The following is a 13,879-nucleotide window of genomic DNA, read 5'->3' on the forward strand; positions in this document are numbered from 1 at the left end:
AAAGATCGAGGACCCGCCTCTTACACGATACGCATATCGAAATGCAGAGCTTAGGCATGGCAGCCACTTGCGGACTAGCAGTGACTGTCGGCAGTCAACACTGCCACAGAATCACCTATTGCAGCAGGTTACAAATGGTGCACACATTTAAGCTCTGTGTTACGTTCTGCTGCGACTACATCAGCTGGAAAAACAAACATTACCGCCTGTTCCCAAATAAAAGAAGAAAGGTCATAGTTTTTACAGGAGGCAGTAAAATGAAAACTAGATAGGTGGAAAAAAGATAAGTAAACTGTTTATTATTTCAGATGTAATCGCCAAAGCTGTTAGTACAACGCCTTCATGGAAAAATGTTTGCTATGGTATGAAAAATATTTTTTCAAGAACCTTTTAATTACTTAAAAATGATTATTAGACTAGTTTCAGTTGTAAATGCAACTATCCTCACTTCAGGCACGTATTAGACGCAGGTTGAACAAAAACTTGTTATTCCAGTAATAACCACATCATGCAATAACTTGCACTTGTGCCAGAGGCAGTTTCAATGTAAAAAATTTTTAGTTGCTACAGCTGAACCTGCCTCTTATTTGGTTGTTGCTGTTATCACTATATTTCTCATTTAACCTGCTTCTGATGCAAGTGCAAGTTACTGCATGATATGTTTATTTCTAGAAAATCCAGTTTTGTTCTATTGGTGTCTAATACGAGCCTGATATGAGGATGGTTGCAGTGACAACTGGAACTAGTCTAGTAAGCATATTTTATTTTTTATATATGTAGGCGTCGTAGACAATTAAAAGTTTGTTGAAAAGGATTTTTTACATGTTAACGAACTAAATATGCTCGCTTTCTCCTTGCCTCAAAATGTGTGGCATTACTAAAAACGCGTGCGGCTGCCTACAGAACCATGATTGTACCTAGGCGTGCCCTTCAGTGTCCGAAGCAAATCGGCATCCATGATTGTCTTTCTTCAGGGCTCCAAAAGTATGAAAATCGTATGGGGAAAGATCTGGACTGTATGGAGGATGCATAGGACATCCAGTGAAATGTCTGCAGCATAGGTGAAAGAACCTTGGCAACATGTGGGCGGAAATTATCCTACAACAGAATGATGCCGTCCGTCAACGTTCCTGGGCTTTTGGACTTAATGGCGGGCTTCAATTTTTGCAAAGTGTCCACGTATCGCTGTGAGTTAATTGTGGCAAGGGGTTTCAGAAAGTCAATGAGCAGCGCGTTGACTGACGGCATCATTCTGTTGCAGGATAATACCCGCTCACATGTTGCTAAGTTTGTATGGAACGCGCTGCAGACGTTTCGCTGCGAAGCGCTTACACATCCCAATACAGTCCTTATCCCTCCCAATGTGATTTACGTATTTCTGGGGCCCTGAAGACAGGCATTCCACGTCGTCGTTTTGCTTCGGTCGAAGAGATGCACGCCTGGGTACTATCACGTTTCCATAGGCAACCGCAAACATTTTTCATGAAGGCGTTGACCGACTTGTCTTTCAGTCGGATAAATGTATTAGCAGTTATGGTAATTACCTTTGAAATAATAAACTGTTTACTTGATTTTTCCATACGTCCCGTTTTCATTTGCTTGCCACTTATGTATCCCATCCACGGTAAAGTTATTGGAACGCGGATAACAGCTCGGCTAGAACAGTGCTGGGGAAAGAAATCTCACTCATCCTTGTCAAAGACCTAAATCCAGTGTTCACCTGAACATATTTAGGGAAACAGCGGAAAACCTAAATCAGAGCAGCAGGACGAGGACTGATAAGACACTCATCCTGAATGTGAATCCAACGCAGATGTGTGTCACGTGTAACAAAAGTTCCGCTATATAGGTCAACTTCGATGTCTTTCTGCAGGGTGCCATATTTATGGTTACAGTATTAAAAAGATGTAGAGTAGTGGTATTACTATGACCCAGTTGTCCTCCATACGGGAGTCTCGTACAGATTTCCGTATGGAGGACATAGTGATAGACATCCCTGGGGTTGTGAAACAGCTTAATGGGTTGAAAATAAATAAATCACCAGGTCCTGATGGGATTCCAATTCGGTTTTACAGAAAGTACTCTACTACATTGGCTCCTTACTTAGCTTGCATTTATCGCGAATCTCTTGCCCAACGTAAAGTCCCGAGCGACTGGAAAAAAGCGCAGGTGACGCCTGTATATAAGAAGGGTAAAAGGACGGATCCTCAAAATTAGAGACCCATATTCTTAACATCGCTTTGTTGCAGGATTTTGGAACATATTCGCAGTTCGAATATAATGAATTTCCTTGAGACAGAGAAGTTGCTGTCCATACATCAGCACGGCTCTAGAAAGCATCGCTCCTGCGAAACGCAACTCGCCCTTTTTTCACATATCTTGCGAACCATGGATGAAGGATATCAGACGGATGCCATATTCCTTGACTTCCGGAAAGCGTTTGACTCGGTGCCCCACTGCAGACTCCTAATTAAGGTACGAGCATATAGGATTGGTTCCCAAGTATGTGAGTGGCTAAGTATGTGAGTGGCTCGAAGCTTCTTAAGTAATAGAACCCAGTACGTTGTCCTCGATGGTGAGTGTTCATCGGAGGTGAGGGTATCATCTGGAGTGCCCCAGGCAAATGTGGTAGGTCCGCTGTTGTTTTCTATCTACATAAATGATCTTTTGGATAGGGCGGATAGCAATGTGCGGCTGTTTGCTGATGATGCTGTGGTGTACGGGAAGGTGTCGTCGTTGAGTGACTGTGGGAGGATACAAGATGACTTGGACAGGATTTGTGAATGGTGTAAAGAATGGTAGCTAACTCTAAATATAGATAAATGTGAATTAATGCAGATGAATAGGAAAAAGAATCCTGTAATGTCTGAATATTCCATTAGTAGTGTAGCGCTTGACACAGTCACGTCGATTAAATATTTGGGCGTAACATTGCAGAGCGATATGAGGTGGGACAAGCATGTAATGGGAGTTGTAGGGAAGGCTGATATTCGTCTTCGGTTCATTGGTAGAATTTTGGGAAGATGTGGTTCATCTGTAAAGGAGACCGCTTATAAAACTCTAATAAGACCTAGTCTTGAGTACTGCTCGAGCGTTTGGGATCCCTAGCAGGTCGGATTGAGGGAGGACACAGAAGCAATTCAGAGGCGGGCTGCTAGATTGGTTACTGGTAGGTTTGATCATGACGCGAGTGTTAGGGAAATGCTTCAGGAACTCGGGTGGGAGTCTCTAGAGGAAAGGTGGGATTCTTTTCGTGAATCGCTACTGAGGAAATTTAGAGAACCAGCATTTGAGGCTGACTGCAGTACAATTTTACTGCGGCCAACTTACATTTCGCGGAAAGATCACAAAGATAAGAGAGATTAGGGCTCATGCAGAAGCATATAGGCAGTCATTTTTCCCTCGTTCTGTTTGGGAATGGAACACGGAGAGAAGATGCTAGTTGTGGTACGAGGTACCCTCCGCCACGCACCGTATGGTGGATTGCGGAATATGTATGTAGCTGTAGATGTAGATGGCCAGTAACCAACCGTAGCTTAGGTATGCAATGTTAAACGTGTTGACTTATTGGGAGCTTTCATTTTACAATGATATCAAACACTTTAATCCAAGTGTGTAGTTACCAGTCAGTAGAAGTAATACCACTACTCTACATCTTTTTAATACTGTAACCATAACTATGGCACCCTGCAGAAAGACATCGAAGTGGGTCTATATAGCGGAACTTTTGTTACGTGTGACACACATCTGCAGCGGCCGACCGAATAAATAAATCGCCAGGTCCTGATGGTATTCCAATTCGGTTTTACAGAGAGTACTCTGGCACATCATGAAACTTGAACTGGTTAAAGAAGTACTAGCTCTGAAGTAGTATGGTACCTTCGGCAGCTTCAGTCATTGCCGCTGTCCTATTCCGCAGTCACATACTTCTTAATTAATCGTTATTCAGAAACTTTAATATTTAGTTTTACTTTACATAGTGAACATTCCAGTAACCGTATCAATTATGATTTTTTTCCTGTGTTTTCTTTTGTGTACTGAATGTATACGCTTTGTACGTATTAACTGGCGATCCTCACCGTTCCTGGACAAAATTCTGGGAAATTACCCACCATAGTGTTGTGACTAGGAATCCTGCACACTCAGTTCGCTAGACAAACAATCAAACAACTCGTATTAATGAGTTTTATTACAACAAGACAAATACAAAGACTTAACTTTGATCTGAGAATTCTCACAGTCCTTTACACACGATCATCCACAAGTGCGAAAGAACTTGTCCCCCTTCTAACAGCCGCGTACCGCAAGTCTCTAGAGGAACGGAAGGTTCCAAATGATTGGAAAAGAGCACAGGTAGTCCCAGTCTTCAAGAAGGGTCGTCGAGCAGATGCGCAAAACTATAGACCTATATCTCTGACGTCGATCTGTTGTAGAATTTTAGAACATGTTTTTTGCTCGAGTATCATGTCGTTTTTGGAAATCCAGAATCTACTATGTAGGAATCAACATGGATTCCGGAAACAGCGATCGTGTGAGACCCAACTCGCTTTATTTGTTCATGAGACCCAGAAAATATTAGATACAGGCTCCCAGGTAGATGCTGTTTTTCTTGACTTCCGGAAGGCGTTCGATACAGTTCCGCACTGTCGCCTGATAAACAAAGTAAGAGCCTACGGAATATCAGACCAGCTGTGTGGCTGGATTGAAGAGTTTTTAGCAAACAGAACACAGCATGTTGTTATCAATGGAGAAACGTCTACAGACGTTAAAGTAACCTCTGGCGTGCCACAGGGGAGTGTTATGGGACCATTGCTTTTCACAATATATATAAATGACCTAGTAGATAGTGTCGGAAGTTCCATGCGGCTTTTCGCGGATGATGCTGTAGTACACAGAGAAGTTGCAGCATTAGAAAATTGTAGCGAAATGCAGGACGACCTGCAGCGGATAGGCACTTGGTGCAGGGAGTGGCAACTGACCCTTAACATAGACAAATGTAATGTATTGCGAATACATAGAAAGAAGGATCCTTTATTGTATGATTATATATTAGCGGAACAAACGCTGGTAGCAGTTACTTCTGTAAAATATCTGGGAGTATGAGTGCGGAACGATTTGAAGTGGAATGATCATATAAAATTAATTGTTGGTAAGGCGGGTACCAGGTTGAGATTCATTGGGGGAGTCCTTAGAAAATGTAGTCCATCAACAAAGGAGGTGGCTTACAAAACACTCGTTCGACCTATACTTGAGTATTGCTCATCAGTGTGGGATCCGTACCAGATCGGGTTGACGGAGGAGATAGAGAAGATCCAAAGAAGAGCGGCGCGTTTCGTCACAGGGTTATTTGGTAACCGTGATAGCGTTCCGGAGATGTTTAACAAACTCAAGTGGCAGACTCTGCAAGAGAGGCGCTCTGCATCGCGGTGTAGCTTGCTGTCCAGGTTTCGAGAGGGTGCGTTTCTGGATGAGGTATCGAATATATTGCTTCCCCCTACTTATACCTCACGAGGAGATCACGAATGTAATATTAGAGAGATTAGAGCGCGCACGGAGGCTTTCAGGCAGTCGTTCTTCCCGCGAACCATACGCGACTGGAACAGGAAAGGGAGGTAATGACAGTGGCACGTAAAGTGCCCTCCGCCACACACCGTTGGGTGGCTTGCGGAGTATAAATGTAGATGTAGATGTAGATGTAGAAGTGCAATTACACAGATATGTTGCAAGAAAAGGGCGACATACAAAATAATCAGTCTTCCTCAGAATAGACAAACACAAGTAACACTTCTAGCGACCGCTTCTAACAAAAATCTGTTAACTGAACTGCAGTGATTGCTGATCTCTAACTGTGCTACGTAGAGATTGCTAATGAAGAGGTTACTATGCGTCGGCTAACGAAGTGGCTAACGTTGAAGCTGCTATCCAAGTGGGCTGCCACCAATCGGGCCCGGCGCTTACGTCGTCTTCACCTAGGGGCCGCTGCTCTCGCATTGTCGTCCTGGAGGGAGATCGATCAGCGTGTGATTGGCTGACCTTTTCTCACAGCCTTCTCTTCTCTGTCGTTCCCTACTGGCGTGCTGGCACTGACTTTACGTCGCAACACATAGAACGTGGTAACGGCTCTTTGCGTAACTTATGTCTATGCTACCAGTCCACATTTGAGGTGGTAGGTATTAAGATCTGCCCCAGAAGCTTCTTCATGCCTAAATCCTTGCTTGTAGCTCTGCCAATTTAAGATTTAAACATCACATGAACAGTGTACAGCCAGAACGTAACGTGCAACAAAACGAAACTAACATCTTATTTGAGAGCGCCTATGATAAAATGTGTGGTAGCGTCGGAATTATATCCTAACACATCTACATAACAACTTAACCTGATTGTTTTAGCAATTCGTATGTGATTTTTTACAACCAAAAAGAAATATCACTACTTGAAATTAAATAAGCACAGAAAATAAAGCAAAACAATGCTGCCACAACATATGTCACAATAAAAATCCTTAATTACGTTGATTTCTTCAAAATACTTATTTCTGTAAGTAATTTACTAAGGAAACAGCGACCTTATTCTGGAAAATAGGAAATGAATTGTCAAGACATTTATTTGAAACGTCTGAAAACACGGTCGTGAAGACTGAAATCTCGCAATAGTAAATAAAAACATGATTAGCAACAGAGATTTGATTTTGGAGAAAACTTAGAAAAACATTTTGAACAGAAACAAAATCCAGTGATTAGGTTCTAAAAAGACATAATCAAAACAGGAAATTTATTGACATCATACAGTTAAGAAAAGCTAAATTTATTGCACACGTAATTCAGCATAATGCCTCCATACGGTGCTATAGTCACTTTTAAGAGGCGTCTTGGAAGGAAAAATCCTGGGAAGAAAATCAAAAACGAGTGTATTGTTTCCATACTTCAAACTGGAATAAACTGAATGCTACAGATTTCAAGAGAGATAAGTATGACTGCCATATTTTAAGACCAGTATAAAATGTAGCGTTCCTTTTGTATAGCCTCATGCAACTTAGACAAAACTGTATCAGATATGTATTCCTTCTGTAGACAAGTCACATTGCGCTGAAGATGTTTCTTTCACTGTTCCAGCAATACACTATCGCGGATCGACAAGATACTACGGCATAAACAGCATGTGCTTTCCTCTGCATATTGACGATCCCTTCTTCCTTGGCTGGCAGTATTCTGCATTTATATTATTTGGGATCAACATGACAGGGTGAGCATCATTTCTATTCTTAACTGCTAACACACTAAGTTATGTTTTTGTATTTGTCAGTTACTTCTAGTGAAATCAACTTTCTTGTGGTAAATGCTGCGCGGACTCGGACTTGTTACCTAACTTCTGTCTGCGTACACTTACAATTTCGCATTTTTTAAATGCCTAATTAGTATTTTCACCTACTATAATTGTCAATTGAAATCACAGATTACAGCGTTGTTTAATACTTTTTATTGTTTATTACAGTGTTTCAGTTAATATTATACAGGGTGGTTCATTGGCCGTGACCGCGCCAAATATTTCACGAAAGAAGCGTCAGACGAAAAAACTACAAAGAACGAAACTTGTCTAACTTGAAGGGGGAAACCAGATGGCGCTATGGTTGGCCCGCTAGATGGCGGTGCCATAGGTCAAACGGATATCAACTGCGTTTTTTAAAATTGGAACCCCGATTTTTATTACATCTTCGTGTAGTACGTAAAGAAATATGAATGTCTTAGCTGGACCACTTTTTTCGCTTTGTGATAGATGGCGCTGTAATAGTCACAAACATATGACTCACAATTTTAGACGAACAGTTGGTAACAGGTAGGTTTTTAAATTAAAATACAGAACGTACGTACGTTTGAACATTTTATTTCGGTTGTTCGAATGTGATACTTGTACCTTTGTGAACTTATCATATCTGAGAATGCATGCTGTTACAGCGTGATTTCCTGTAAATACCACATTAGTGCAATAAATGCTCAAAATGACGTCCATCAACCTCAATGAATTTGGCAATACGTGTAACGGCATTCCTCTCAACAGCGAGTAATTCGCCTTCCGTAATGTTCGCACATGCATTGACAATGCACTGACGCATGTTGTCCGGCGTTGTCGGTGGATCACGATAGCAAATATCCTTCAACTTCCCCACAGAAGGAAATCCGGGGACGTCAGATCCGGTGAACGTGCGGGCCATGGTATGGTGCTTCGACGACCAATCCACCTGTCATGAAATGTGCTATTCAATACCGCTTTAACCGCACGCGAGCTATGTGCCGTACATCCATCATGTTGGAAGTACATCGTCATTCTGTCATGCAGTGATACATCTTGTTGTAACATCGGTAGAACATTACGTAGGAAATCAGCATACATTGCACCATTTAGATTGCCATCGCTAAAATGGGGACCAATTATCCTTCCTCCAATTATGCCGCATCATACATTAACCCGCCAAGGTCGCTGATGTTGCACTTTGCGCAGCCATCGTGCATTTTCCGTTGCCTAATAATGCATATTATGCCGGTTTACGTTACCGCTGTTGGTGAATGACGCTTAGTCGCTAAATAGAACGCGTGCAAAAAATCTGTCATCGACCCATAATTTCTCTTGTGCCCAGTGGCAGAACTGTACACGACGTTGAAAGTCGTCGCCATGCAATTCCTGGTGCATAGAAATATGGTACGGGTGCAATCGATGTTGATGTAACATTCTCAACAGCGACGGTTTTGAGATTCCCGATGCTCGTGCAATTTGTCTGCTACTGAAGTGCGGATTAGCCGCGACAGCAGCTAAAACACCTACTTGGGCATCAACATTTATTGCAGGTCGTGGTTGACGTTTCACACGTGGCTGAACACTTCCTGTATCCTTAAATAATGTAACTATCCTGGGAACGGTACGGACACTTGGATGATGTCGTCCAGGATACCGAGCAGCATAAAAAAATTTTCAAATGTGTGTGAAATCTTATGGGACTTAATTGCTAAGGTCATCAGTCCCTAACCTTACACACTACTTAACCTAAATTATCCTAAGGACAAACACACACATCCATGCCCGAGTGAGGACTCGAGCCTCCGCCGGGACCAGCCGCACGGTCTATGACTGCAGCGCCTAGACCGCTGGGCTAATCCCGCGCGGCGCCGAGCAGCATACATAGCACAAGCCCGTTGGGCATTTTGATCACAATAGCCATACATCAACACGACATCGACCTTTTCCGCAATTGGTAAACGGTCCATATTAACACAGGTAATGTATCACGAAGCAAATGCCGCCCGCACTGCCGGAATGTTAAGTGATACTACGTACTTATACGTTTGTGACTATTACAGCGCCATCTATCACAAACCGAAAAAAGTGGTCCAACTAAAACATTCATATTTCTTTACGTACTACACGAATATGTAATATAAATGGGGGTTCCTATTTTAAAAACGCAGTTGACATCCGTTTGACCTATGGCAGCGCCATCTAGCGGGCCAACCATAGCGCCATCTGGTTTCCCCCTTCAAGCTAGACGGGTTTGGTTCTTTGTAGTTTTTTCGTTTGATGCTTATTTCGTGAGATATTTAGCCCAGTCACTATCAATGGACCACCCTGTATATCATTGCTTCTTCTGTTACATCTTGATTTTAGTTACTTATTCGCACATGTTTGATGAGTTTTCGTTCCAATAACAAATTTTTTTGAGTGTATTATTATCAATAAACCTCTGACAATTTGTTTTTTTTTCTTTTTTTCATATATTAGAATGCACCTAATACATGTCATCAGCTATTAATTTTTTTGTCTTACGGTTTTAAGTGTAATTACTCACCCACTAGCATTGGGTGTTAACGGACTTTTTCTGTTTCAACTTGGGTTCCATAGCTCGCTATAGCAAAAGAAGGCACGAGGGAAAAAATATCTTTCTCATTTTCGTCAAAATACATTGACCCAAGAAAGTAATGAACGAACTGAAACGCTTCTTGAATTATGCAAAGATATTCTGTTAGTATTATTTAAAATGTTAGATATAATGATGATTCGTTTATATTACTTCTTTACCTTATGACAGCTATAGCAAGATTACGAAATAAAGAATATACACTCCTGGAAATTGAAATAAGGACACCGTGAATTCATTGTCCCAGGAAGGGGAAACTTTATTGACACATTCCTGGGGTCAGATACATCACATGATCACACTGACAGAACCACAGGCACATAGACACAGGCAACACAGCATGCACAATGTCGGCACTAGTACAGTGTATATCCACCTTTCGCAGCAATGCAGGCTGCTATTCTCCCATGGAGACGATCGTAGAGATGCTGGATGTAGTCCTGTGGAACGGCATGCCATGCCATTTCCACCTGGCGCCTCAGTTGGACCAGCGTTCGTGCTGGACGTGCAGACCGCGTGAGACGACGCTTCATCCAGTCCCAAACATGCTCAATGGGGGACAGATCCGGAGATCTTGCTGGCCAGGGTAGTTGACTTACACCTTCTAGAGCACGTTGGGTGGCACGGGATACATGCGGACGTGCATTGTCCTGTTGGAACAGCAAGTTCCCTTGCCGGTCTAGGAATGGTAGAACGATGGGTTCGATGACGGTTTGGATGTACCGTGCACTATTCAGTGTCCCCTCGACGATCACCAGTGGTGTACGGCCAGTGTAGGAGATCGCTCCCCACACCATGATGCCGGGTGTTGGCCCTGTGTGCCTCAGTCGTATGCAGTCCTGATTGTGGCGCTCACCTGCACGGCGCCAAACACGCATACGACCATCATTGGCACCAAGGCAGAAGCGACTCTCATCGCTGAAGACGACACGTCTCCATTCGTCCCTCCATTCACGCCTGTCGCGACACCACTGGAGGCGGGCTGCACGATGTTGGGGACCGTAGCCCAGCTTCATGGAGACGGTTGCGAATGGTCCTCGCCGATACCCCAGGAGCAACAGTGTCCCTAATTTGCTGGGAAGTGGCGGTGCGGTCCCCTACGGCACTGCGTAGGATCCTACGGTCTTGGCGTGCATCCGTGCGTCGCTGCGGTCCGGTCCCAGGTCGACGGGCACGTGCACCTTCCGCCGACCACTGGCGACAACATCGATGTACTGTGGAGACCTCACGCCCCACGTGTTGAGCAATTCGGCGGTACGTCCACCCGGCCTCCCGCATGCCCACTATACGCCCTCGCTCAAAGTCCGTCAACTGCACACACGGTTCACGTCCACGCTGTCGCGGCATGCTACCAGTGTTAAAGACTGCGATGGAGCTCCGTATGCCACGGCAAACTGGCTGACACTGACGGCGGCGGTGCACAAATGCTGCGCAGCTAGCGCCATTCGACGGCCAACACCGCGGTTCCTGGTGTGTCCGCTGTGCCGTGCGTGTGATCATTGCTTGTACAGCCCTCTCGCAGTGTCCGGAGCAAGTATGGTGGGTCTGACACACCGGTGTCAATGTGTTCTTTTTTCCATTTCCAGGAGTGTATATACTAAAAATATTCTATATGTTTACATACAAATTTAAAAGCTGACTAATAAATCTCTCATATGTGGCACTAGAGCACAGCACAGGAGCACCAGTGCATTTTGGTTATTCTCACCACAGTCGCACATGATTGAGGATGGTACACAGATTACGAATTATATCATCAGATTTTCTGTTTCCATCTGTATCCGTGTTTAGCTGTCCGTGGGAGCCCCAGTGGTACTGTTTCTCAGAGATCAAGCGACATAGCAAAGTATGGCATGAGCTGTATTAGATGGAAACATAAATTTAATTGTCGAAGTATCAACACAAAATGTCTACGACGTACATATCTGTGTCTATTCTTTTAAAGTGTGACGAGGCTGCTGTTGATCACTCTTAAGTACTAAGCCAACATCAGCAGCGGTTGCTTGTTTATTACTGAATAACTCCAAATGGATCAGCATTGGTAGCCTATAAGTACACTGATAGTGTTTCAGATGCACCTAAAGTATATTATTACCATTACCATGTTTACTTAGGAGAATAGCATGTTGAATCCTACCTTTTGCTTCATCTCATTTTACCTCTTCTGCTATAACTGTAAAAATATCTCTATGAATCACAAAGAAAGGTCAAAATTGCATACACGATGTACAGTGGCCTGTGTCACTAATCCAGAAGTTGGTTTACGAGCAGCCGATGTGAAAGTTTGAAATATCGAAAGACGAGAAAGCATGTGCAGAAAAAGAAGACGATTATTAATAAGTACACCAATGATCTGTCTCGCAGAGCTTTTTTATTCTTCCAGTATGAAGACGATAATTGTATACAGTCTGCTGAACTTCCGTCAATGTCAGTTGACGTTTAATAAAAGTGCTAACAAAATCGAGACGTTGAGGACGTTATCTGCTTCTCTGTAGTTGAGGTTTCCCCTGTTTGTTACCAAAGACACTGCTTATGAAAAGTGGGGATTTTACAAAAGTCGCGTACCTGCTGGAATGTCTTCCTGCAAGCCCCTAACAGTTAACTCTGCCTGGTGCAAATTACAACGGAAGTATGAATGCCTAACTAATCTGTCAGTTGGGTGATACACACCAGTAATCTGCTGAAGATCAGTTTTCATTAACAATAGAAATCTTAAAACATTTATTAACAATCATAATTTAGAGAAAAATTTTCTTATAATGGTTGACACAATAATTTTAGGAAATTATACGTGATTAAGCTGTAAAAGATTGGTGGTAACGTGATAAGCTGGCTCGTTCAAGATCATTGTACTTCTGGAGTTGCAGACTGATGATTGTGTCATAGAACAAGCATCAGATCTGTGTGTTATATTGTAGGTCAGTGGTGGTGCAGTCACTGTACTTCGTTCATGTGTTTGTGATGTTTTAGGTAAGTGATGATGACAGTGCTGCACACACTTAAGTTCTTGACAAACACGCACCTTTTCTTGCTGGTTAGCACTAGTGGTACTACACAAAACCACATTTATAATGATATAATACAATAAAAATGTAGCTAGTCAGACTGAATCTGACAGTGGTACTGTACATGGACATGTTTGTGAGCTTTTTTGTGCTATATTCTAGATAAATGGGTATATAGCCATGTTAATGAGCATTGTATGTGTTGTGTTCCAGACTGGGGTGAGGGTGGGGGGAGGGGGGAGGGAGATGCTGAAATGGTGCTATACATGGATAAGTTCGTCAGCATTATGTTCTGGACAGATGGTGATGGTGGCACTGTACACAGGCAAGGTGGTGAGCATTGTGTGTAACATGTTTCAGACCAGTGGTGATGGCAATGCTGTACACAAGCATGTTCGCGAGCACTGTAAATTTTATGTCCCAGACAGGTGGCACTGTACGTGAACATGTTTGTGACCATTGTGTGTGCTATGTTGTTCTGTAGATGGCTGTGACAGCGCTCTACACGAGCATATTCATGAGAATTGAGTTTGTTATGTTGTAGGCTGTTGGTGATGGCAGCGCTTTACACAGGCATGTTCATAAGCATCGTCCGAACGCGCCACGCAACGCCCGTCTCGCTGCAGGGTGAGCTGGAGTTCGCGGCTCGCTTCTTCTTCATTGTGGTCACTGACGCCGCCTGCTGGGCGCCACTCATCACTTTCCGAGCCCTCGCCATGTTCAGCTTCCACATTCCCAGTTAGTACTCACTGCGTCTGCCTTAAAAAAACTTCACGCAAATTGATGCACAGAATTCCAAGTAATTCCGTGCTAGCATGAAGCCACAGCGAACCACATACACAAAACTTTGGTGTCAATAAATTTGTTATTATTTAATACTAAGTAAAAATAGTGTTCCACTTTACTAAGTAGTTCTTGTACGAGCACAATTTTACTTTCCTACTGTTACACTTTAGTATCATGAAAAATG

At 43.1% G+C, this 13,879-nt stretch overlaps 1 protein-coding gene across 1 annotated transcript in view; it reads left to right on the top strand.

Annotated features, from left to right (window-relative positions):
- Positions 1-13,879, top strand: part of LOC126183839 (relaxin receptor 1-like) — an 847,723-nt gene that overhangs the window by 786,208 nt on the left and 47,636 nt on the right. The window contains exons 17-18 of the mRNA XM_049926099.1: positions 7,113-7,242; positions 13,454-13,647. Of these exons, the coding sequence (XP_049782056.1) occupies positions 7,113-7,242; positions 13,454-13,647 (324 nt within the window). The remainder of the gene's footprint in view (positions 1-7,112; positions 7,243-13,453; positions 13,648-13,879) is intronic.

This window comes from Schistocerca cancellata, chromosome 4 (assembly GCF_023864275.1).
Source record: "Schistocerca cancellata isolate TAMUIC-IGC-003103 chromosome 4, iqSchCanc2.1, whole genome shotgun sequence".
NCBI lineage: Eukaryota > Metazoa > Arthropoda > Insecta > Orthoptera > Acrididae > Schistocerca > Schistocerca cancellata.